Source organism: Salvelinus namaycush, chromosome 4 (assembly GCF_016432855.1).
Source record: "Salvelinus namaycush isolate Seneca chromosome 4, SaNama_1.0, whole genome shotgun sequence".
Classification (NCBI taxonomy): Eukaryota; Metazoa; Chordata; class Actinopteri; order Salmoniformes; family Salmonidae; genus Salvelinus; species Salvelinus namaycush.
The window spans coordinates 24022101-24046380 of NC_052310.1; the positions used below are offsets into that span (position 1 = coordinate 24022101).

General features: G+C 42.1%; 1 protein-coding gene across 2 annotated transcripts; it reads left to right on the forward strand.

Annotated features, from left to right (window-relative positions):
- The first annotated feature begins 12147 nt into the window (after nucleotides 1–12147).
- zdhhc6 (zinc finger DHHC-type palmitoyltransferase 6) lies at nucleotides 12148–23451 on the forward strand. 2 transcript variants are annotated; one of them, XM_038991542.1, is made up of 11 exons: nucleotides 12148–12206; nucleotides 13140–13695; nucleotides 14546–14637; nucleotides 15486–15645; nucleotides 16004–16162; nucleotides 16804–16857; nucleotides 17486–17653; nucleotides 18418–18459; nucleotides 21097–21245; nucleotides 21878–21924; nucleotides 22235–23451. In XM_038991542.1, exons 2-11 carry the CDS (start codon nucleotides 13429–13431, stop codon nucleotides 22351–22353), a joined length of 1257 nt encoding a protein of 418 aa, XP_038847470.1. In that variant the 5' UTR covers nucleotides 12148–12206; nucleotides 13140–13428; the 3' UTR covers nucleotides 22354–23451. The 2 variants fall into 2 exon arrangements, with proteins under 2 accessions (XP_038847470.1, XP_038847471.1); XM_038991543.1 differs by having other exon boundaries at nucleotides 21100–21245.
- The last annotated feature ends 829 nt before the right edge of the window (nucleotides 23452–24280 follow it).

Below are 24280 nucleotides of genomic sequence, written 5' to 3' on the forward strand. Positions count from 1 at the left end.
GCCACTTATCTGAGGTGGGATCTCCTACAATTTTGCACAGATTTGTCGTCCTGTTACATGCCACTGGCCATTTTATATTCCACTGGTTTTATTTCAAAAAATGTTCTGTTTTTGTGTTTGGAATACCACGGTTGCTATGGGAGATCATGCTGTCTCAATGCATTTGTAGGCCAATTTCGAAACTGTAGAATAACTGCATTACCTATAATGCTCTACTCAACCATCAACAAACTTCTCCTTCCATTGGACAACCCCTCTCTTACAATCACCACCGACCTCTGTGACAGTTTTCTGGCCTTCAGGCTATCTACCAACAGCTGCAGCAGTCTCACCCTTCATCTGCCCCCCCACCCACCCACCCACCCACCCACCCCCGACTACCTGCCTTACAACCTGTGAACAGACTTAATGTCTCTCCCTTGTTAATGAGACCACCATTACTGAAGTATTTTCTAAATCCCAAACCAAAGCTCTCTTGACCCAATGCCCACTGTCTTAGTTAAGGCATGCCTCCCTGTTCTCTGCCCCCTGGTGGTCAAGGTTGTAAATGCATCCCTTACATCTGGCATTGTTCTTACTCCTTTGAAAACAGTGTCTAACTCTCATACTGAAGAAACAGTGCCTGGAACCTGAGATCCTCACCAACTACAGGACTACCTCAAACCTACCCTTCCTCGCCAAACTGCTTGACTGGGTGGTAGCATCACAAATTCAAAAACACATGGCCTCTCATGAACTTTTCAAACCCCTCCAATCGGACTTCTGGGCTATGCATAGCACTGAAACATCCTTGATAAAGGTAGTGAACAATCTCCTCTGTGCTGCTGATGCTGGGAACATCTCCATCCTCCTGGACCTGTTTGCAGCATTTGACACGGTCTGTCATTAGATTTTAACTGACCGCATGGAGAGGCTTCTTGTAGTTTCCTCAACACCCCTTGCCTGGTTCCAATCTTATCTATCTAATAGACAACTGTTTTGTCTCCCTTGGCAACTGGAGGTCTGCCCCAGCCCCTGTATCACAAGGTGTCCCACAAGTCTCAGTGTTAGGTCCATTACTGTTTAGTATTTACATGCTACTCCTTGGTCAGCTCCTCCGTCAATTTGGATTTCACTGTTATGTAGACGACACACATCTACATCCACACAAAATCCAACTCCGCTATGCCACCCCCCTCTGTGGTTGACTGTCTGAAAACTTGGATGAGCAATAACTTTTAAAAACTAAACGACGACAAAACCGAGATCACGCTGATGGGCCCCAACTCCGTCATCAAGAAACTGGGTCAATTCAACATGACAATCAACTGCTGCACCATCCACTCCAACTCCACAGTCAGGATACACGGTGTTACATTTGAACCCCACATCCTTAACATCACCAAGTCAGCCTATTTTCCACCTCAAAATCATCTCATGACTCAGACCCTCTCTCACTGACGCCACAACCCTCATCCATGCTTTTGTTTTATCATGCCTGGCCTACTGCAACGCCATTCTCTACGGACTCCCCAACAAAACACTGGGCAAACTTCGAAATTCAGCTGCACGGGTACTCACACACACCAGACCTTGGGACCACATCACCCCCACCCTCATCAACCTCCACTGGCTCCCAGTTCAATACAGGATCATATTGCTCATGCTCACCTACAAAGCACTCAATGGACTGGCGCCCACATACGTTACTGACCTCCTGCACCCCTAAACTCCCACCTGACACTGGCCTCCTCACCATCCCACGCACCAGGCTCCACTCCATGTGAGACTGGGTTTTTAGCTGTGCAGCTCCTCAAGTCTGGATCTCCCTCCCTCTCCATGTCAGAACCGGACAATCCATACACATATGGAGTCCACACTAAATACACACCTCTTCAAACAGGCTTACCCGGATTATCTGTTGTTTTAGCTTTTATCCTCTGTCTAGTTCACTTCCTTGGTTAATCTGTCATCGTGTTTAGTGTTCTCCATGGTTAGTCTGTCCTTACGTTTAGTGTACTTTTATATACTTAATTATTTTATGATGTGATTTTAATGCTTTTTATCCTGCTGATCCTCGTGTGTATGTAAAGTGACTTTGGGTGTTGTGAAAAGTGCTTCAATAACATTTATTTTGTATTATTATTATAATGCCCATTGACTGAACATTCCAAATTACTGTGGCAATTATGCATCACAATGCTACCATGGCAATTATGCGTCACAATATGAATTATATTTCTATTGTGTAGTGCAGGCCAGTAACTTTTGCAACCATCATTGTATTGTACCCCAAAAAATAGGAGAGGGGAATTCCACTTTCACATATATTTTCTAGTTTTTATTTATACAGATTAAATTACAAGGGGATACAGAGGTAACGAGGGGACAAGTTGGAAGGGTCAACCCGGGGATTAAACCCGGGTCTCTGGCGGGGAGTCGCATATAATATGTCACACAAAGAGTGACATTTTTCTTGAGCAATTGGCAGTGAGCAAAATAACCATAACATTTTAAATAAACGGGAAGTTGCAAATAGCTTTTTAGCAGCATGAATTTCTGCTTTGTAGGTGGGGTTATTGAGTGAACAATTCTGTGACGGTTGCAGTCCACAAAGATAAAATTGCATTGAATCAAATTAATCAGATCTATTGATTTACCTCCTGTAGGGCGAGGGTGCCACCGGTGTATTGTATATAGCTATCAAAGATGACGATAACAATTTGAAATGTCGGGCATGATGCACAACCTTTCCTTTACTTCCAGGGTCTTCATTCATTTTGTGTAGTAGTGATAAACTTGGCCAAAATGTGAGACATTTCTGCTTTTCTCCTGTGCCATTTGGTTATTTGCTTGCTGTAAATAATATTTAGCTTTGAGAGTCTACCTTTTGGTTGAAGGTTGCATGTATGAAATGAACAGAAGGCACCAAAAAAAGGCCATGCAAATCTGTACCACTTTTCTCCTGTAAGTGCCTTTTACATAGGGTTAAGTGACTGGCATGGAGGGCCTTTTCAAAATGCAGCCCAAGAAGGTTTACATCACCTAAGCTAGTCTTGTCAAATGGACAGAAACAAAAATGGAAGCACACTGCATTTAGTTAAGAACACACATCTCTTCCTCGGGGGAAGAGCATGCATGCCAAAATTGATCAATGACTCATTTTGTGTTTAATATGTCCTTGTGTTCATAGTTTCTTGTGTCTATCCTTTCTCACCAAACGTGTAGACTAAGTGATTGCTATTTATTGTTCAAGTTTGATAAGTGACAAATTCAGAGAACTATATAAGATTGTGTGTATATGTACTGTATGTGCATGTAATATGTAGAGTAGGGTGTTTTTAATGGAAAGTTTTTTTGATAATATCCAGAATGTTGCTGGCACACATGAAGTATATCAAATTCTGTTGCCAAATGTACACACATTTTAGATGAATTTCGCTCTACTCTTAAAATTCACTTCCGGTCTTAAATGTTTACAAGTACAATATACTGGCCAATATGCTCTCACTGTAGATTGCATCACAATTGCCTATGACACTTAACAACTGTGAATCATATTTCTTACAGATGTACATGAAGAAATGCATAGCTACAGTACAATACAGTCACAAAGAGTTGGTGCAGTAGATCTATAAATGGATGTAATACCATTGAGAGAGATTGTAAAAATAGACAAAAAGTTATTAAAAATGCGACAATACGAGGGTAAAACAACATTATTTTGTTGCAGTACATTTTTTTCTCTCTGTTATAAATGGGGAGGAATTTGTTCCGTTTATATTGACAGTAGACTTTTATGAATTTCTTGTTTTTGCTATTTTCAAAGTTGTTCTGAATAATGTTGACTTAAATGTATAGTATGGCTACCCTGACTCTGGATGAAAAATTGTATAGCCCTATTCTAATGGATTCCCAGGTCTATTCTTGCCAAATGATGTAATTTTTTTCGTACAAGCTGTCCATAACCTTTTCCAATGCAGTAAGACAATGTAATGTCGTGTTTGGTTGGTTACAAGAGGCAAAAGAAATGTTCAGAATCTCCCTACCTACTACTAGGCCGGATATGACAGCATCTTGATTTTAGATTTGTTTAGTTTGATACCAGACCTTGAATTGAGCAAAATTACAAAAATAGATGCGTTCAAGTTTTTCCCAAAGTTTTTTTTATACGTTTTGTGATATCACAATATTACAAAATCAAAAAACAAACGTACACCTGTACACAAGTCTGAGTAATGTCCTGCAAATCTTACTTGTGGTTGTGAATTCAATAAATGTCTGTTGGGGTCACCTAATTTCCATCCAATACCCTGATTGCACAAAAACACATTATTGTCACTCTTGTGTATAAAGAGCAGCTGTATATTAAAAACATCTTTGGGAGTGGAAGAGGACACAACACGTTGTATATTCTGTGTGAAAAAAAAAAACTGTCAGTTTGTAAACTGTAAATCGATTCTGTACATGAGATAAGATAGAAATAAACTTGTTTGCGCTGTCTAACAATTACATTGGTGATGTGATTTTGTGTACCTTTATCTCTGTTTGTTCTCATCCGTTCACTTTTGTCCTTAGCCGTTACTTCTTCTTACGGTGGTGATGCCTTTAGTGGGTCATTTCTGTAGATCTCTCTCTCGTTTCAATTGGCTTTATTGGCATGACGTATTGAAAGCACAATGTTACATTACAAAAAGATATATAACATGAACAGGTTGTGGGGGTAAATAATGGACTAGATAATAGCTATAGAAAATACACATTCTTCCATAACTTATAAAACTTATTGTCACTACCTGTCCTTCAGGATGTGATGTAGTGTGCTGCCAACCTACCACTGTCTATGCCCTCTACTAGTAGGATTGGTAGCTTTTCTTAATCAGAGGTTTTTGAAACTTTTAATTATAATTTCAAATTTGTGGAAGTAAGACTCTTAAATTGTTGTGTATTTTGTGCATTTTATTGGGAAGTGTAGCTCTGTTTCTTTCATGGTGCAGTGATCACACAGCTTTTCTACTTTTGGCAGCCAGCTTTTTCTGTGTCTGCCCTTTTCTATGGCTAGGGGCTGTGTTCACTGAGTCTGTACTTTCTCAAATGTTTTTACAAAGTTTTGTCATGATGTACTGTCAATTTAAGGACAGATAGCGCTGCATTTTGCTTTGTGCGTGTGATTTTTACCCAATAGGTGATATAGTTTTGTTTTGACTGGGTTGTCATTTGTTTTATTCTAATTGATTGGATGTTCTGGTCCTGAGGCTTCAGTGTGTTAGTAGAACAGGTTTGTGAACTCAGGCCCAGGACCAGCTGGAAGAGGAGACTCTTCTTTGCTCAGCTCTTGGCATTACAGGGTTATGTCACATGCACAGTGAAGTACAGTGAATTGCATTTCTTGCCAGCTCTAACCTCAACAATGCAGTAATCAATAACAATGTAATACTAAAAATAACAAGGTAGAACAAAAACATACAATATATAAAAACAAGAAATAAGAGCACGATAAAGTAAGCATACCATATACAGCAGAGGAAGCTGGTGGGAGGCGCTATAGGAGGACAGGCTCATTGTAATGGCAGAAATGGATTAAACGGAACAGAGTCAAACTAGTTGTTTCCATGTGTTTGATGTGTTGGTACCATTCCATAGATTTCATTCCAGACGTTACAATGAGCGTGTCCTCCTACCAGCCTCCTCTGATATACAGGGTCAGTTCCAGTACTGTCACGCCCTGGCCTTAGTTATCTTTGTTTTTCTTTATTATTTTAGTTAGGTCAGGGTGTGACATGGGGGATGTTTGTGTGTTTTTGTCTCGTATAGGGTGTTTGTATTGTCTAGGGGGTGTTTGTAGAGTTCATGGGGTTGTGTTCAGTGTAGGTGTTTATGTAAGTCTATGGTTGCCTGGATTGGTTCTCAATTAGAGACAGCTGTCTATCGTTGTCTCTGATTGGGAGCCATATTTAGGCAGCCATAGTCATTAGGTAGGTGGTGGGTAATTGTCTATGTGTAAGTTGCCAGTGTCTGCACTTATTGTTTGTATAGCTTCACGGTTGTTGTTTTGATTAGTTTGTATAGTGTTTGTTTTGTTTTCGTCTTCATTAAAGAAGAATGTATTGTTATCACGCTGCGCCTTGGTCCTCCTCACTTAAATGTTACGACGAACGTGACAAGTACCCTATTTACAATGTGCAGGGATACTGGATCGATAGAGGTAGATATGTATAGGGGTAAGGTGACTAGGCATCAGGATATATGATAAACAGAGTAGCAGCAGCGTATATGTTGATTGTATGTGTGGGTGTGCATGTGTGTAGAGTCAGTATGAATGTACTGTACAGTGTATGCATATTATGTGTGTGTGTGTGAGCAAATTAGTGAAGTGTTTGTATGTGTGTTGGAGTGTCAGTGTGCATAAGTGTGTAGGGCCCTGTGAGTTTGCATAAAGACAATAAGAAAAAAGTCTGTGTAGTCATTTTGTTTGCTATTTAGTTAGCAGTCTTTTTGGATGGGGATAGAGGTGGTTTAGGAGCCTGTTGGTGTCAGACTTTATGTACCGCTTGCCGTGCGGAAGCAAAGAGAATAGTCTATGGCTTGGGTGGTTGGTATCTTTTTTGTGTGTTTATGTCATTGGGTGAAATATTGTGCTGGACTTCATGCCTCGCTGCCATAAAGTGCAATTGATTTAATGAGACATTTAATTGCTTTTAGTCGAACTTTAATAGGTATTTCAATTCATTTTTTTTTAATGGCATGTAATTCCCAGTGTGCTTTATCTCTCAGTTCATTCACTGCCTCATCTAGGTGTCCAGTTGTGCTTATTATTAAACCTAAGTAATTGTAATGTGTACAGTACTCGATGGGGCGGTTTCGCGGACACAGATTAAGCCTAATCCTAGACTAAATTGCACTTTAAAACTGGACTAACTGAAATGGTATGCAGAATAATCGACAAAGTCTGCAATGCTATATGTGAATTGAAAGACAATTACTTCAAGTTATTTGATGCTACTGCCCCAGCCAACTACAAGGTAGAGTTCTATGAATATGGGAACTTCCCTGGAGTCATTGGCTATATAGATGGATGTCATATTCCCATCAAGTATCCCTTTTCATCAAGTACAGGAATCGTAAAAACTGGTTCTCAATGAATATACAAAGGGTGTGCACTCCCAATGTTCTCCAACATTGTTGCACGTTGGTAAGGTGCAACTCATGACTCAAGGATTTTCCAAAACTCCTCTTTGTATGCTCAGCTTGAAGGAGGACAACATAGTGGAAACATACTTGGTGACAGTGGGTATGCACAGACCAACCTCTTGTTCACCCTTTATCTTCCTGCAATAGGACCTGAGCAACAACGGTCCAACCAAGCTCATTTCCACACCAGAGGTGTAGTGGAGCGCATGTTTATTGTATGGAAGAGTCGTTTCCAGTGTCTCAGAAACACATTTCAACCAAGAAGATGCTGCATTGTCATAATTGCAACAGCAATGCTTCACAATTACCTCAAACAGCATGGCTGCCCAGATCTTCGCATTGAAAGTGAGGATGACCCAGATGTTCCCATGGTTGAGGCAGACAATGATAGAAATGGACTAGCCTGCAGAGATGCTTTTGCTATGCAGCACTTCTCACAACAAAGATAGCTCAAGTGATTGAAGCAAATAATAGCCATGGATTGTTAACAAAGAGGTTTGATTGAAGCAAACAATAGCCATGGATTGGTAACAAAGAGGTTTTTAATTCACAAATGGAAATATTGTGACCCCGAACTGGTGCTGGTTTGAGAAGTACATTGGTACTGCCGCTGCTTCATGTTTCCCTCCTCCTTCATAGCCAACTCAACAGGAAGGATTTACATCCATGCTCTTCTTATAAATACATTAGTTTGCGCTCATGAAATTCCATGGCCAGTTTCTCATGCATTGCTCAGCCTCTGTCTTTATCCTCCGGCCTGGGTTAGCGCACAATGTTCCCTCCTGGCTGCTGCAGATGTAGCAGGCGGACCTTCATCCTGTCTTATCCCCTCCAAGCTATGGTGATCATTTGCCTTTCGAAAATGATTACATTGCTTCATTAGAGAACATTATTTCTTCAAGACTTGAGTTCATGACATACATTTTTATAATGGGAGTGCAAGAGATGACTGACAATATTGCATATTCCCTGCAGTCTGGGGATGGCACATGTTGACAGAATGTGTCCTACTAAATGAGGATTGGAACAGTCCCCAATCTGAACTGTGTGGTGGTTAATTTCTTTACTATCAAATGAGGAGAGACAAACTTATCACACAAGTCAGAGCTTTACTTAAACTAAATCTTTATTAGTGAGAGCTTAGCAATAGCGATAGCTGGTCGACGAATCACCCTCAGATGATTCGTTGAGAGCCCCGAGACAAAAGTACAAAGGTTTTTCTATAGCTAACATACACCCCTTTCAACCTACATGACGAACAACAGATATATAGAATGGGTCACAAGGTTAAGATCTGTATGAAAGATACCTATAATTCACAGCAGACAGTATCTGCTGTAAAAACAGTCATCTTTGTGTACAGACCAGGGTCTGGCCCTGGGGTCATCTCTCCCTGGTACCATATAGAACAGAAACATTAACTCATGCTCTGGAATGCGGTCTCTTTAGGTTTTATCACCCAAAAGACAATGTAAATCCTCAGTAGAACACACACAATAGTTATAGGAATAGTCTATTCTGTTGCATAAAACAACCATTTGATGCAATAAAAGTATTATAACATAATCTTGCAATTTTCCACCATAACTGTCCAAATGGTCATCATCGGGGATACCATCCAGGGGTTGCTGGCTATCAATGATCCCGGTCAACAAGTCCCCCAGCTCATCTGTCTCTGGTCTTACTGGGGTCTGCCACCAGTCTTGTTCAGCAGTCTTATGGCTTGGTCGTAGAAGCTGTTAAGGAGCCTTTTGGTCTTGGACTTGGCGCTCCGGTACCGCTTGCCCTGTGGTAGCAGAGAGAACAGTATCACTTGGGTGACTGGAGTCTTTGACAATTTTTTGTGCTTTCCTCTGACACCGCCTCGTATATAGGTCCTGGATGGCAGGAAGCTTGGCCCCAATTGATGTACTGGGCCATACGCACTACCCTGTAGCGCCTTACTGTCAGATGCCGAGCAGTTGCCATACCAGGCGGTGATGCAACCGGTCAGGATGCTCTCTATGGTGCAGCTGTAAAACTTTTTGAGGATCTGGGGACCAATGCCAAATCTTTTCAGTCTCCTGAAGGGAAAAGGTATTGTCGTGCCCTCTTCACAACTGTCTTGGTGTGTTTGGACCATGATAGTTTGTTGGTGATGTGGACACCAAGGTACTTGAAACTCTCGACCCGCTCCACTACAGCCCCGTCGATGTGAATGGGGGGCTAGTCGGCCCGCCTTTTCCTGTAGTCAACGATCAGCTCCTTTGACTTGCTCACATTGAGGGAGAGGTTGTTGTCCTGGAACCACACTGCTAGGTCTCTGACCATCTCCATTTAGGCTGCCTCATCGTTGTCAGTGATCAGGCCTACCACTGTTGTGTCGTCAGCAAACTTAATGATGGTGTTGGAGTCATGTTTGGCCACGCAGTCATGGGTGAACAGGGAGTACAGGAGGGGACTGAGCACACACCCCTGATAGGCCCCAGTGTTGAGGATCAGCGTGGCAGATGCGCTGTTGCCTACCCTTACTACCTGGGGCGGCCCGTCAGGAAGTCCAGGATCCAATTGCAGAGGGAGGTGTTTAGTCCCAGGGTCCTTAGCTTAGTGATGAGCTTTGTGGGCGCTATGGTGTTGAACGCTGAGCTGTATTCAATGAACAGCATTCTCACACAGGTGTTCTGTTTGTCCAGGTGGTGAAAGGACAATGCTTATGTTTAAGTGTCCCATCCCTGGTTTTTGAAGCATCCTCAGGTCAGCACCTAGTGCACATCGTTAATCTATTTAGGATTCACAAAGATTAACTTTACCTTAGTCTGGGGCTACCTAGTCTAGACCTAATTAATCTGAAGTTAAGCAACATTTTAGAAAGCCATTTTTTAAAATCTGGATTAATTGAAGTATAATTAGCCTAGCCCTGATTTTAAATTAAACTCAGTACGCAAAACCACACCTATATGTTTGGTACTAGTTGAGAACTTTGGTCTAATTCCCTGAGATCTGGATCTTCTCTGGAAAATCAGTATTTTGGTATTTTTGGGTTTACTACCAGGACCAAGGTCAGGCAGTACTGCTCTAGAAGGTCCAGGCTCTGCTCTAGGCCATGTGCTGTGGGTAACAGCAGGCACAGGTCATCTGCGAAGAGAAGGTATTTAACCTCTGAATTGTGCAGACTAACACCAGTGGCTGAGGATTTTTCTAGAAAAGTGGCCAATTAGTTTATGTAAATATTGTAGAGCACAGGGCTGACTGAGATTGCAACCCTGGCGATGGACCCGCTCCTGGTTAAAGAATTCTGTTATTTTCTTGCCCATTTTGATGCTGCACCTATTGATTTAATTATGTAATATGTTTTACCCCCCACACCACTTTCAATAACCTCTCTCTTTCTGGGGGATTTGGTTGGACCTAGTTTTACAATCTTCTCTACATACCACAGTCATAAACTCAGCAAAAAAAGAAACGTTCTCTCACTGTCAACTGCTTTTATTTTCAGCAAACTTAACATGTGTAAATATTTGTATGAACATGACAAGATTCAACAACTGAGACATAAACTGAACAAGTTCCACAGACATGTGACTAACAGAAATTGAATAATGTGTCCCTGAACAAAGGGGGGGGGGGGGTCAAAATCAAAAGTAACAGTCAGTATCTGGTGTCGCCACCAGCAGCATTAAGTATTACAGTGCATCTCCTCCTCATGGACTGCACCAGATGTGCCAGTTCTTGCTGTGAGATGTTACCCACTCTTCCACCAAGGCACCTGCAAGTTCCCGGACATTTCTGGGGGGGAATAGCCCTCACCCTCCGATCCAACAGGTCCCAGACGTGCTCAATGGGATTGAGATTGCCTGCAATGACAACAAGCTCAGTCCGATGATGCTGTGACACACCACCCCAGACCATGACGGACCCTCCACCTCCAAATTGATCCCGCTCCAGAGTACAGGCCTTGGTGTAACGCTCATTCCTCCGACGATAAACGAGAATCCGACCATCACCCCTGGTGAGACAAAACCGCGACTCGTCAGTGAAGAGCACTTTTTGCCAGTCCTGTCTGGTCCAGCGATGGTGGGTTTGTGCCCATAGGCGATGTTGTTGCCGGTGATGTCTGGTGATGACCTGCCTTACAACAGGCCTACAAGCCCTCAGTCCAGTCTCTCTCAGCCTATTGCGGACAGTCTGAGCACTGATGGAGGGATTGTGCGTTCCTGGTGTAACTCGGGCAGTTGTTGCCATCCTGTACCTGTCCCGCAGTTGTGATGTTCGGATGTACCGATCCTGTGCAGGTGTTGTTACACGTGGTCTGCCACTGCGAGGACGATCAGTTGTTCGTCCTGTCTCCCTGTAGCACTGTCTTAGGCGTCTCACAGTACGGACATTGCAATTTATTGCCCTGGCCACATCTGCAGTCCTCATGTCTCCTTGCAGCATGCCTAAGGCACGTTCATGCAGATGAGTAGGGACCCTGGGCATCTCTCTTTTGGTGTTTTTCAGAGTCAGTAGAAAGGCCTCTTTAGTGTCCTAAGTTTTCATAACTGTGACCTTAATTGCCTACCATCTGTAAGCTGTTAGTGTCTTAACGATCGTTCCACAGGTGCATGTTCATGAATTGTTTATGGTTCATTGAACAAGCATGGGAAACAGTGTTTAAACCCTTTACAATGAAGATCTGTGAAGTTTTGGGGATTTTTACGAATTATCTTTGAAAGACAGGGTCCTGAAAACGTGACGTTTCTTTTTTTGCTGAGTTTAGGTCTCATAAGGTTCTCCAACTGTCCAACTAATTAATCGTTTTCGTCACAATTTGATGTACACTGTAACATGGTTTTATTGTATTATTTCAAATAATTGGTATTTCATTGACTTATTATTTTTGTTGTGTCAAAAAAGTAATCATTTGTATCAATTTCACAAGTTTCTGTTCAAAAAGTAACCGACAAGTAACCGACAAGACGTTTATTTTGAAATTCATGAAGAAAAAAACGTTGACGCCAGGTCCCACGGTAATCTCGCGTAGACTGGAACACGGCTTAAATCAAGGAAGTAGCGAGGTGGGTAGTTTACTTCATTCATGAACATTGACATGTCGGTAGTTATTAATATCACGATTATCTATTAAGTAATATGTTAATGGTCTTTGAAAAATGCCTGCAGTTTACATTTCATCTAAATCGCACACAATTTGAAACATCGGGGATGGGCTAACGTTAATGCTTGGCTAGCTAGCTAGCTAGCTCGCACTGGGAAACAAAACAGTCAGGACAGGCAACGACATCGTTACTAACGTTAGCTAGCGTAGATACTAGCTAGCTAGTAATGTTCGCTAGCTAGCTTTGCCTGAATTTGCTTTGAGAACCCAGTTATTTTCACCTGTCCGTGTAGTTCTTGTTTGTCAAACTGACAGTCTGTTGTCTTTCCTTGACACTGACAGCTGGCATATTCAAAATAGTTATGTTGATTTATGAGCAGGGAGGCACTTTAACGATGTTAGCCGACTGTCTGTCCAAATTGGTCAGCTAGCTAGCTAATTACCATGAGCTAGTTAATCGGGGCCATCGTCTTGGTCTGCTCATTTTAAGTTTACTAGCTAGCTACCTATATGGCAGTAAAGTAATGACACAAGCAAAAGGCTCAGGCCATGTTCAGTTTGAGCTTTTTGCAGGTCACAGGTGCTTTGGTTAAATTAAGCTTAACCGTAGGGTGCTTTATTGTAAAATACGTTGGCATAACTATAACGTTGTCACACTCAAAATAGTGTTACACATAACTCCCCCTTGTTGACAATAAGTAGCTTTGTAGTTGGTTATTATATTTGGGAGACCTTAAACAACTTTGCTAGCTACTAATTTGAAGTAGCTAACTTGGTCCAGTGTTGTTCAGCCAAGCAACTGTTATAAACTTAAGTATACCGTGTCAATCTTTCAAACAGTCAATTCCCTATCAGTGTCACTCACAATGTGGTCATATTTATGTCCTTCTCTCAGATGGAGAACTTGCATCTCTCACAGGGATAGTGCAGTCTCCCGTGCTGTCAAAGGATGCCGCTCATCGCCAGGAACACAAAGAACTCTGGGACACGGACTGCCTCTGTAACTTGCAACCCAGCCGGTTGCTGGGTGTTCAGAAGACGAGAGAAAAGATGCCCGTTGTCTTCATTGTCTGTGCCAGATAGTAGAGAGAAGCAGTGCATCTAACCTCTGTGTTTGACGAACTCCCAAACCACAACGCCTTTAAAACCTAAACACAACACACACAAAAACAACCAAAAAAACTATGAACTTTCTTACAGCCCTCGTGACGTTCGAGAACCTCCATGAGGTCCGGAGGTTGTGTCACTGGGGCCCAGTGATAGCCCTGACGGTCATCGCCGTGTGCTCCTCCATGGCCATATTAGACTCCATTATCTGGTACTGGCCATTGGACACCACGGGAGGGAGCTTCAACTTCATCATGCTCATCAACTGGTCCGTGCTCATTCTCTACAACTACTTCAACGCCATGTTCGTGGGCCCTGGTTACATCCCCCTTGGCTGGAAACCAGTAAGGAGCTAAGCTGAGAAATACATCTTTCTTAACCCATTATACAGAGACAAGGGAAACTGATAATTTTGCTGCTACACAACAATGTGTGAAATTGTGTTGTAGAGCAGAGTGGTCACTTAGCCTTATACCCTGGTCCTCCTGGAGAGCCAATTGGGTGCAGCCAGGCGTTTGTTCCAGCCCAGCACTAGGCCCTGATTGGTTCAATCCGGAGTGTTGGTGTTGGGTTAGAACAAAAGCCTGCTCATCCTGTGGGACCAAGGTAGGGATGGGCACGGTTAATTGACTATCCGAACGGACATTAGTGTTGTATTATTTGAGTGACTGTTCATTTTTGGAGAGAACATTTTAACAATGAAAAGCTTTGTCTCAATTAAATCATTATTGTGACATTTTTACCTACAAGGATATACCATGACTTTTGCCATTTTTAGTTTAATAAAATGACAAACTTTTGAATGTAGTTTTTATAGCGGTGCGTTGAGCTACTGCTGCGCATTTATCCCTCCAGGCTGCCTTGACATCGGTCTTGACATATTTCCCCCACTTCAAATAGCATTACAGGCACTCACCTAATGGACTTTCCATTATACCCGACAAAGACAACCTTTTTGTAACAAACAGTTCTATCATGGTGAAAATCTAACTTATTTTTCGCTGTTGATTTTAGCTAAACTACCGGAGAAAAGCAGCATATCCCGTTTACCTCTGTCATGTGTATTTGCGTCATTCTGATTGGTCTAGAGCCAATAGCATTTAAAAAAGAAATACAATTTGTCTATCCGGATATCCGATAGAGTAGAAATTGAATGGATCAGGCCATTGACGTGTGTTTTTTCCTCTTAAACAGGAGAAGGAAGAAGACACCAAGTACCTTCAGTTCTGCAGAATGTGCCAAGGCTACAAGGCCCCGAGATCCCACCATTGCCGCAAGTGCAACAGGTAGACTTGGCAACCCTGACTCTGTCTTGTCACTGCTACAAATGTGCTCTAGTTGTGCTTCTTTATAGCGTATGCTAACTTTTTTTTTTCTTCAGGCAAGTCTCCCATTGACGTAAATGAATGATTTACTTGAACATTTTATTTGCCCACACTTAGCTTACCTATAATTCGGTCCCAAAATGATTGAATAGCACATGTTGGGCTTTAAAGCAAAAGGGTTTATTCACTTGGAAGCAAACCGGACTAAACAGGGAGGGACTAACTGGATCTTGGCCAATAAGTTGCAAAACATTTTTGCTACGGTTTGCTACGGTGTGCACTAATGAATAAACACCAGTATAGTTTAAGCCAATTTACTGAAATGTATGCACCCATCCATTAGTTCTTTATCTCTTAGTAGATGTCTAAGCCTGAGCTCTACTAACTCACTTAAATATGGGGTGTGCTCAGCTGGGTGAAACAAAGGAGATTGCAGTTAGAGATTAACCACATAGAATGGATGCTGGTTTTTACTACTCATACTTTCTACCAATGCTACGATTCATAATAAAGAAATTGTCTGCTCTGTAACGTCACATTTCTTCCTGCCAGTGCCATCAGCATGTCAATCATTCAAGCCTGTGATTCACAATGCTGATATTCCTCCCCTTCCTCTTTTTCCTCTGCCTTTCTCCTCTTCCTTTTCGCCTCCATCCCTTCTTTAAGATCCACAATGAAAATACGTCTGACTTTATTGTTTTTAATCCTCAATTACTTTTAATGTGTGTGTTGTTGTATTCACATGGCTAAGACAAGTTCATATGCTTTTTTAAATTGATAAATCATTTCATTAATTTATTCATCCTCAGGTGTGTGATGAAGATGGATCACCACTGCCCGTGGATCAACAACTGCTGCGGCCACCAGAACCACGCCTACTTCACCAGTTTCCTGCTGTTGGCGCCTCTCGGCTGCTCGCACGCCGCTTTCATCTTCATCATGACCATGTACACACAGCTCTACGAGAGGGTGAGGAGTCAGTGACACACTTGCATTTGACCTCTTATCAATTCATCATTGTAGGCTGGGTTCCCAGACCCATAACCTCACATTCATGCCGACCCGAACGATACTGTTTCGTTTGGATATATTACAGTACTTTTTATGCTTCCAGCAACTATGGTGGATATGTAACCAGGCCAGCACAGTACACTTTGGCTCAGTTTGACTTGACTCAGTAGTGGGAAAAGGGTATCAGATTAAGCCTACTCCTGGACTGAAAAGCATGCTCAATGGAGATTCTAAATTGATAGTGCATTTTCGTCAAGTAGTCTTTGGGTCCTAGAAAAGCTCAATATAAATACATTCTTATTAATTGTTATTATAGATATCCTTTGGCTGGAGTACCGTGAAGATCGACATGAGCGCCGTCAGACGGTTTCAACCCATCATGCCGTTCAGCGTACCCGCCTTCGCTGCCACTCTCTTTGCCTTAGGGCTGGCACTGGGCACCACCATAGCCGTTGGCATGTTGTTCTTCATACAGGTAACATGCACATTGGCGGTAATAGAATACTGATGGTAATAGTGTGCCCATTGTCCATATTCAGCTATTTTCCAGGTGCAGGGTAGACCCATATGAATGTCTAGTGGATTCACCTCTAGTAGATGACACTGTATACTTGAGTGTGTATTTAATTAAAGACATTCTCCGGAACTTTGGCGACTACTAAGTAAAAAAAAACAAACAAACAAAAAAAAAACTTTACTGTCTTACCTCAATTAGCCACGAAATCCCTAGTTTGAACAGTTTTTCTGGAAGCTATGCTGTGCCATTTCCCCTACATTTGCCCCCGCGTGGGCCAGCCCCCTAGAAATTTCAGTTCTAGCCAATGAGCTTTAGCCCCTCGCCGTTTGAGTGACAGCTAGCAAGATGCATACACAGCAGAAATCGGGAGAGAGCGAAGCCGTGGTGCACATATCTGCACATGTGAAGTAGTAGCATTTTTCGGTGACCACTTTTGGCTCATGAGCTCTACTTTCAGAGCTGCTGGCTAAAAACTATACAACATCTCTTTAAGAGATGATGGTAGTACTTTTGGTAGGTATTACACAGTAGGAACTGAGAGTTGCCCATGTTTCTCTCAAATAATTCCCACCAAACCTTTTTTCTTCTCTCCACCCAAGATGAAAGTCATCCTTCGAAACAAGACCTCCATTGAGGCCTGGATCGAGGAAAAGGTAAGTGTTTGTCATGGAATAAGCAGTTTGATTAGGTTTTGTACAACCACTATACAACCTTACCTTGTTTGAAAATTACAACCTCATTACTCCTCGTCTCCTTTTTCTTCTGGATATGTTTTTTTCCCACCTGCTAGGCCATAACCTTCACGATCACTGGTGCTAGTGTGTTTGTCAACAGCCGTGCCACTGTTGTCCAAAGGGCAGGATAATCCAGTAGATCTCAACTAATCTAATAGACTAGACATCAGTGTTATTCTAGTGGCCTCTTAGCCTGTCAAGGACTTAGTACAGAAGAACTTAGCTAATGTGACACTAGGATTTTAAGATGGTAGGTAAACCCTAAGACAAACATTGAAGCCAGAAAGAACCATGTGAACTCTTTCACTCTCTTTCTGTGTGTGTGTCTCATTATCAATTACTTTATTTATCTTACTCTTTTGCTCTCCCTCACTCTTTTTCACTCTCTGTCTCACTCCCTTTCTCTCATCTCTTTCTCTCTTACTTTTTAATGTATTTTTCTCTCACTCTGTCATTCTCACTCACTCACTAAATGTTTCTCTCTCTCATGCTTTCTCTCGTTCCTGCCTCGTTTCTCTTTTTCCCATTCCATCTCCTCCATCCGCAGGCCAAAGACAGAATTCAGTACTACCAAACGGGGGAAGAGTTTGTCTTCCCCTACGACCTGGGCCGGCGCTGGGAGAACTTCAAACAGGTGTTCACCTGGTCAGGGAGCCCAGAGGGCGACGGCATCCAGTGGCCCATCCACGCCAAGTGTCACCAGCACACCTTAACCGTAAGCGATAATGATGTTGATGTAATATTGTCAATTAGCATTAGCAGACATTTTTATCCAAAGTTGACTTACATTCAGTTATGCTATTATATGCATTTTTAAAGCGAACACTAGGTTTGTATTGTCATGTTGTTATAATGATGTAAAATGGAATCCAATGTGACTGACAGTCAGATGTGTGTGTAAATATACAGTGCCAGTCAAAAGTTTGGACACACCGACTCATTCAAGGGTTTTTCTTTATTTTTACTATTTTCTACATTGTAGAATAATAGTGAAGACATCAAAACTATGAAATAACACATATGGAATCATGTAGTAACCAAAAAAGTGTTAAGCAAATCAAAATATATTTTATATTTGAGACTCTTCATAGTAGCCACCCTTTGCCTTGATGACAGCTTTGCACACTGACTTGTTGGAAAGGTGGCATCCTATGATGTTGCCATGTTGAAAGTCACCGAGCTCTTCAGTAAGGTCATTCTACTGCCAATGTTTGTCTATGGAGATTGCATGGTTGTGTGCTCGATTTTATACACCTATCAGCAATGGGTGTGGCTGAAATAAATATAGATAGATATAATAGATTTTGTTGTTGTAAGTATGTGTGGTCCATCTGGTAATGAAATCCACCATTCTGGTATGGCTAGCGCCATGCTCCAACCCAACTGAACCATCGGAACATGGGTTGTCACACTTAACAGACTTGAGATGTTTGGCATTTTCAATGATAAACCATTCTCTTGTGTTTGTTTGCTTTCTAGATTGAGCAACTGAAACAAAAAGCTGACAAGCGGGTGAGAAGTGTAAGTAGCTGACATGTTCCTGTTCAGACAGCAATGGGTAGCATTGGTTCAAAGACACCTCGTATATATTGATGGATGGTGAAATATTTGCAACCTCATCTACTTAGGTGAATGTTTGTTTGCAGTGTCTTCAGTATTTCAGACAATATGTTATTCTATTTTCCCATTAATTCGGGAAAACATGTGTATGTACAGTGCATTCGGAAAGTATTCAGACCCCTTCCCTTTTCCCACATTTTGTTACGTTACAGCCTTATTCTAAAATGGATTAAATTAATGTTTTTCCTCATCAATCTAAACACGTTACCCCATAATGACAAAGTGAAAACAGGTTTTTAGAACATTTTTCAAATGTATAAAAACATATATTAAAAAACATATTTACATAACTATTCAGACCCTTTGCTATGAGACTCAAAATTGAGCTCAGGTGCATCCTGTTTCCATTGAGCATCCCTGAGATGTTTCTACAACTTGATTGGAGTCTACCTGTGGTAAATTCAATTGATTGGACATAATTTGGAAAGGCACACACCCGTCTATATAAGGTCCCACAGTTGACAGTGCATGTCAGATCAAAAACCAAGTCATGAGGTCGACGGAATTGTCCGTAGAGCTCTGAGACAGGATTGTGTCGAGGCACAGATCTGGGGAAGGGTACCAAAACATTTCTACAGCATTGAAGGTCCCCAAGAAGTTTGGAACCATCAAGACTCTTCCTAGAGCTGGCCGCCCAGCCAAACTGAGCAATCGGAGGAGAAGGCCCTTGGTCAGGGAGGTGACCAAGAACCCGATGGTCACTCTGACAGAGCTTCAGAGTTCCTCTGTGGAGATGAGAGAAACGTTCAGAAGGACAACCATCTCTGCAGCACTCCACCAATCAGGCCTTTATGGTGGAGTGGCCAGACGGAAGCCACTACTCAGTAAAAGACACATGACAAACGTTTCGGGTAGCCTTCCACAAGCTTCCCACAATAAGTTGGGTGAATTTTGGCCCATTCCTCCTGACAGAGCTGGTGTAACTGAGTCAGGTTTTTAGGCCTCCTTGCTCGCACACGCTTTTTCAGTTCTGCCCACAAATTTTCTATAGGATTGAGGTCAGGACTTTGTGATTGCCACTCCAATACCTTGACTTTGTTGTCCTTAAGCCATTTTGCCACAGATTTGGAAGTATGCTTGGGGTCATTGTCCATTTGGAAGACCCATTTGCGACCAAGCTTTAACTTCCTGACTGATGTCTTGAGATGTTGCTTCAATATATCCACGTAATTTTCCTCCCTCATGATGCCATCTATTTTGTGAAGTGCACCAGTCCCTCCTGCAGCAAAGCACCCCCACGACATGATGCTGCCACCAACGTGCTTCACGGTTGGGGTGGTGTTCTTCGGCTTGCAAGCCTCCCCCATTTTCTTCCAAACATAATGATGGTCATTATGGCCAAACAGTTCTATTTTTGTTTCATCAAACCAGAGGACATTTCTCCAAAAAGTACGATCTTTGTCCCTATGTACAGTTGCAAACCGTAGTCTGGCGTTTTTATGGGGGTTTTGGAGCAGTGGCTTCTTCCTTGCTGAGCGGCCTTTCAAGTTATGTCGGTATAGGACTCGTTTTACTGTGTATATAGATACTTTTGTGCCTGTTTCCTCCAGCATCTTCAGCACTTTTTCCAGCACTTTTCGCACCAAAGTACGTTCATCTCTAGGAGACAGAACGCGTCTCCTTCCTGAGCGGTATGACGGCTGCGTGGTCCCATGGTGTTTATGCTTGCATACTATTATTTGTACAGATGAACGTGGTACCTTCAGGCATTTTGGAAATTGCTCCCAAGGATGAACCAGACTTGTGGAGGTCTACAACTTTTTTTTCTGAGGTCTTGGCTGATTTCTTTTGATTTTAAGCAAAGAGGCACTGAGTTTGAAGGTAGGCCTTGAAATACATCCACAGGTACACCTCCAATTGACTGAAATTATGTCTATTAGCCTATCAGAAGCTTCTAAAGCCATGACGTCATTGTCTGGAATTTTCCAAGCTGTTTAAAGGCACAGTCAACTTAGTGTATGTAAACTTCTGACCCACTGGAATTGTGATACAGTGAATTATAAGTGAAATAATCTGTCTGTAAACAATTGTTGGAAAAATTACTTGTGTCATGCACAAAGTAGATGTCCTGACCGACTTGCCAAAACTATAGTTTGTTAACAAGACATTTGTGGAGTGGTTGAAAAACGAGTTTTAATGACTTCAACCTAAGTGTATGTAAACTTCCGACTTCAACTGTAAATGTAATATTTCTGTAGATTAAAAAAATATATATAAATTGTCAAAAATGTCTAAAAACCGGTTTTTGCTTTGTCATTATGTGGTATTGTGTGTGGATTGATGAGGGATTTTTTTCCCCCAATCCATTTTAGAATAAGGCAGTAACGTAGCAAAATGTGGAAAAGGGGAAGGGGTCTGAATAATTTCCGAATGCACTGTACCTTCCAAACGCCGACTACATTGGCATCCCTTTCTGAAGCCACGTCTGCATCATATTTCTTTACAAATATGTCGCTATAATCCACTTTTAAATGTTGAAGTTCTGATGTTATGGTCATGATAGTATATTAACCATATTTTATCCTGTGACTCGGCCAGCAGATTCAGTATCGGGTAGTGGAGGACTACAACGGAGCCTGCTGCCCACTGAGCAAGGGCCTCAACACCTTCTTTAGGACTCCCTGCACCGAGGAGCCCCGCATCGGCCTCCACAAGGGGGAGACCATCCTTGCCACCCGGGGAACCAAGTGAGTTTCTTTTGAGAACTAATCTGCTAGCTTTTGGGGGGGGGATCAGTCTGCAGACTTTTGGGAGACAAACAGTCTGCAGACTTTTGGGGGGAACCAATCTTCAGGTTTAGGGCAACCAATCTGCAAGTTTATGGCTGGAAACAATCTGCAGTTTGTTTGTGGGGAATGTATTTTCAGGCTTTGGTGGTTCCAATTGAGGCGAACCACTAAAGTGAACTCCATGACCTCCATGGTGATACACACGTCTCTTCTGATTGGGGAAAACCAGTCTGATAGTTACCGTAGTCATGGTATTACTCATTGCCATAGCGATAGTACCATTTGGAAAAGTCCTGAGTGCCTCAATAGAGAAGAGAAATGGCAATATTCTACGCCTTTGGGGTTATTAGCCTGTCCCTATAATTTAGTTATTTTTGAAGTTGGTTCTTACAGTCTCCATTTGCTGCCAGGTATTATGTTTTGGCTATTCCGAGCTTCTTTTTTCAGCTGAGTGCTTCCCCACATGCCTGCCAGGTTGTCAGTTGGTAAATGACTGTACCTGAATGGCCGGATAATGTCAGAGAATGAATTGATTTCTCAAAATTTTCAGAGAATTTCAGAACCATGAATTATTTTCTGTGTTTCTTCAGATGGTGGATGTATGGGGACAAAGTGCTGGATGACGAGCAGACTAAAGGTATGGCTCCGAACATGGAAGAATGCCAGGTTTTACTCAAAGCTTTCTCACCTGTGCACATTTTTCAGCCATTTTGCAGAAGAGAATGGAAACTTCCCAACAGAGCTGTTACATAGTAATCTTGATTATCTCCCACTTTTTAATGTGTGTGGTTCTATATTTGCCTTTTCTGGATTTATCTTCCAGAGAGAGAAAAAATAGAGCAAAGAAGCAAGTGAATGACGGGAATCTGGCCCTCCCAACACTGCAGAATTACAATAATTACCTTTACTGTATATTTCTAACGTGATCTTTTTGGTTCTTCCTTCAGCTGGAGTTCGCCTGCGGGGTTGGTTTCCCCGCCGGTGCGTAGAAAAGTGCCATTACGACACAGCAGTGACTAGTGCAATGACCAGTGAGACCAGCAGTGAGGAGAAGAAAGTTAAATAAGTTATGACATTAAGATTTGCCACAGAGCAGGGAGTGGTATGACGCTCAATTCCTGGAGGTCTGCAGTGTCTTTTGTCTTTCTCCTTGGTAATATATAATACTATATGCCACTAAACAGATTATTTTAATTCATGCGAAGTACAGTGAGTAATGTGTGATGTGTATGTGATCCCTGTGGGAAATGAACCCACTACCCTGGTGTTGCTAGCGCCATGCCCTTACCAACTGAGCCGCCGAGGTCTTTGTGTGTCTTTCAATGGGTGAATCTTAATTGTATTTTTGCGCTCTGTGCTTTGAATACTATTGAGACTCACCCCCCAGTCACTGATCAACTGAGGAGTTCACACACCCGGGATGTGTTTTAATAGGCAATGACTTGGCAAAGTGACTTTCACCCTTTGTCTGTACTGATCTGGAAACGTAGGATCAATGAGAGCAATATGGTGAATGCTTCTGGACTGTTTCATTCGCCTGTCAAAATCACATCAGTGCAGATAAGGAGAGGAAGCCACTTTAGCTTATTGAAATACATCCCTGCTTTCCCAGGTCAAAATCAGATACTAGTTACAAGGAAACATGTTCATTTTAGCAGACACTATAATCCAGAGCGATTTACAGGAGCAGTTAGGGTCAAGTGCATTACTCAAGGGCACCGGCGGTTTTCACCTATTCAGCTCCGTGATTCAAACCAGCAACCAGACTGGCCCAACGCTCTGAACCGCCAGGCTACCTGCAGCCCTGCAAACCTGCATACGCCCCTGGCCTCCAGGAGTTTAGTTTGATACCGCTGCCATAGAAAGAGACAACTATAGTCTTAAACAATAGGGATTTCATTTGTTTAGGAGTTGAGCCTTTTACTTGAATCCGCTGTTTTATCATTTTTCCTGATGTCCTTTGCCCGATTATACAATTATGCAAATTCCTCTGCCCAGCTTTAACCCAGGGCTTCGTCATGCAATTTCTTCTCTGTATTCTTTGTACAGCCAAAAGAAAATGCTAACTTTTATTTCAATTTTTTGAATTGTTCTTATTATTTTTGTAAAACACTGTCACCCTCAAAGTGAATTTAAAAAATTAAACTTGTCCTTCCCTATAACAGCAGAGTGTCAGTTATCTTTGTATTTCACACTCCATCACGAATGACCTTTGACTTTATTGTGTGAAACTGTTATTTTTAGGTATATTTACTGCTGTGTCGCTTAATGTCTTGGGCCGAAGTGATGCAAACCTTCAGGGCCCCTAATAACAAAGCGTCTCAGCACAGATGTAGTATCAGGACCCCTCTGTCCATATAATCTTATACATTATAGTTTGAAAGACTGATCCTAGATCAAGATGTACTTTATTGTCCATTAATTTACAGGTAATCGAAATGTGTCTTTAGCCTCACAACCTAACCTTTAGGACACACGTATACCCGAAGGGGCTGGAAGCAATGAGCCAGCCTTATTGCAGGGCCCTTGAAGAAAATCTGCTGTTTGAGGTTTTAGGCTGGGTTTCTGTATAAGCATTTAGTGACATCTGCTGATGTAAAAAGGGCTTTATAAATACATTTAGGGGTTAAGTGTCTTGCTCAAGGGCACTTGTTGGTATCTAAGATGATGCCAGCAACCCTTTGGTTGCCAGCTTACTCTGCACCAGATTTCCCTGTCTGAGCTGGGATTCAAACCAGTAACCCTCCAGTTGCTGGTCTGCTTCTCTAACCACAAGCCAGTGGTTGAGATATTGTTGAACTGGTGACCTGGGTCCGTATTCCTAAAGTGTCTCAGAGCAGGAGTGCTGGAGGGAACGGCAGACTAGGAATACGGGCCCAGGTCACCATAATGGCATATCCGTTATCAATTACATTTGCAGGGCTATTTATTATTGGTAAATGGCTAAATTGAGGACCCATAAAAATAGAATTCTGTTTCTAGGAATTATATTT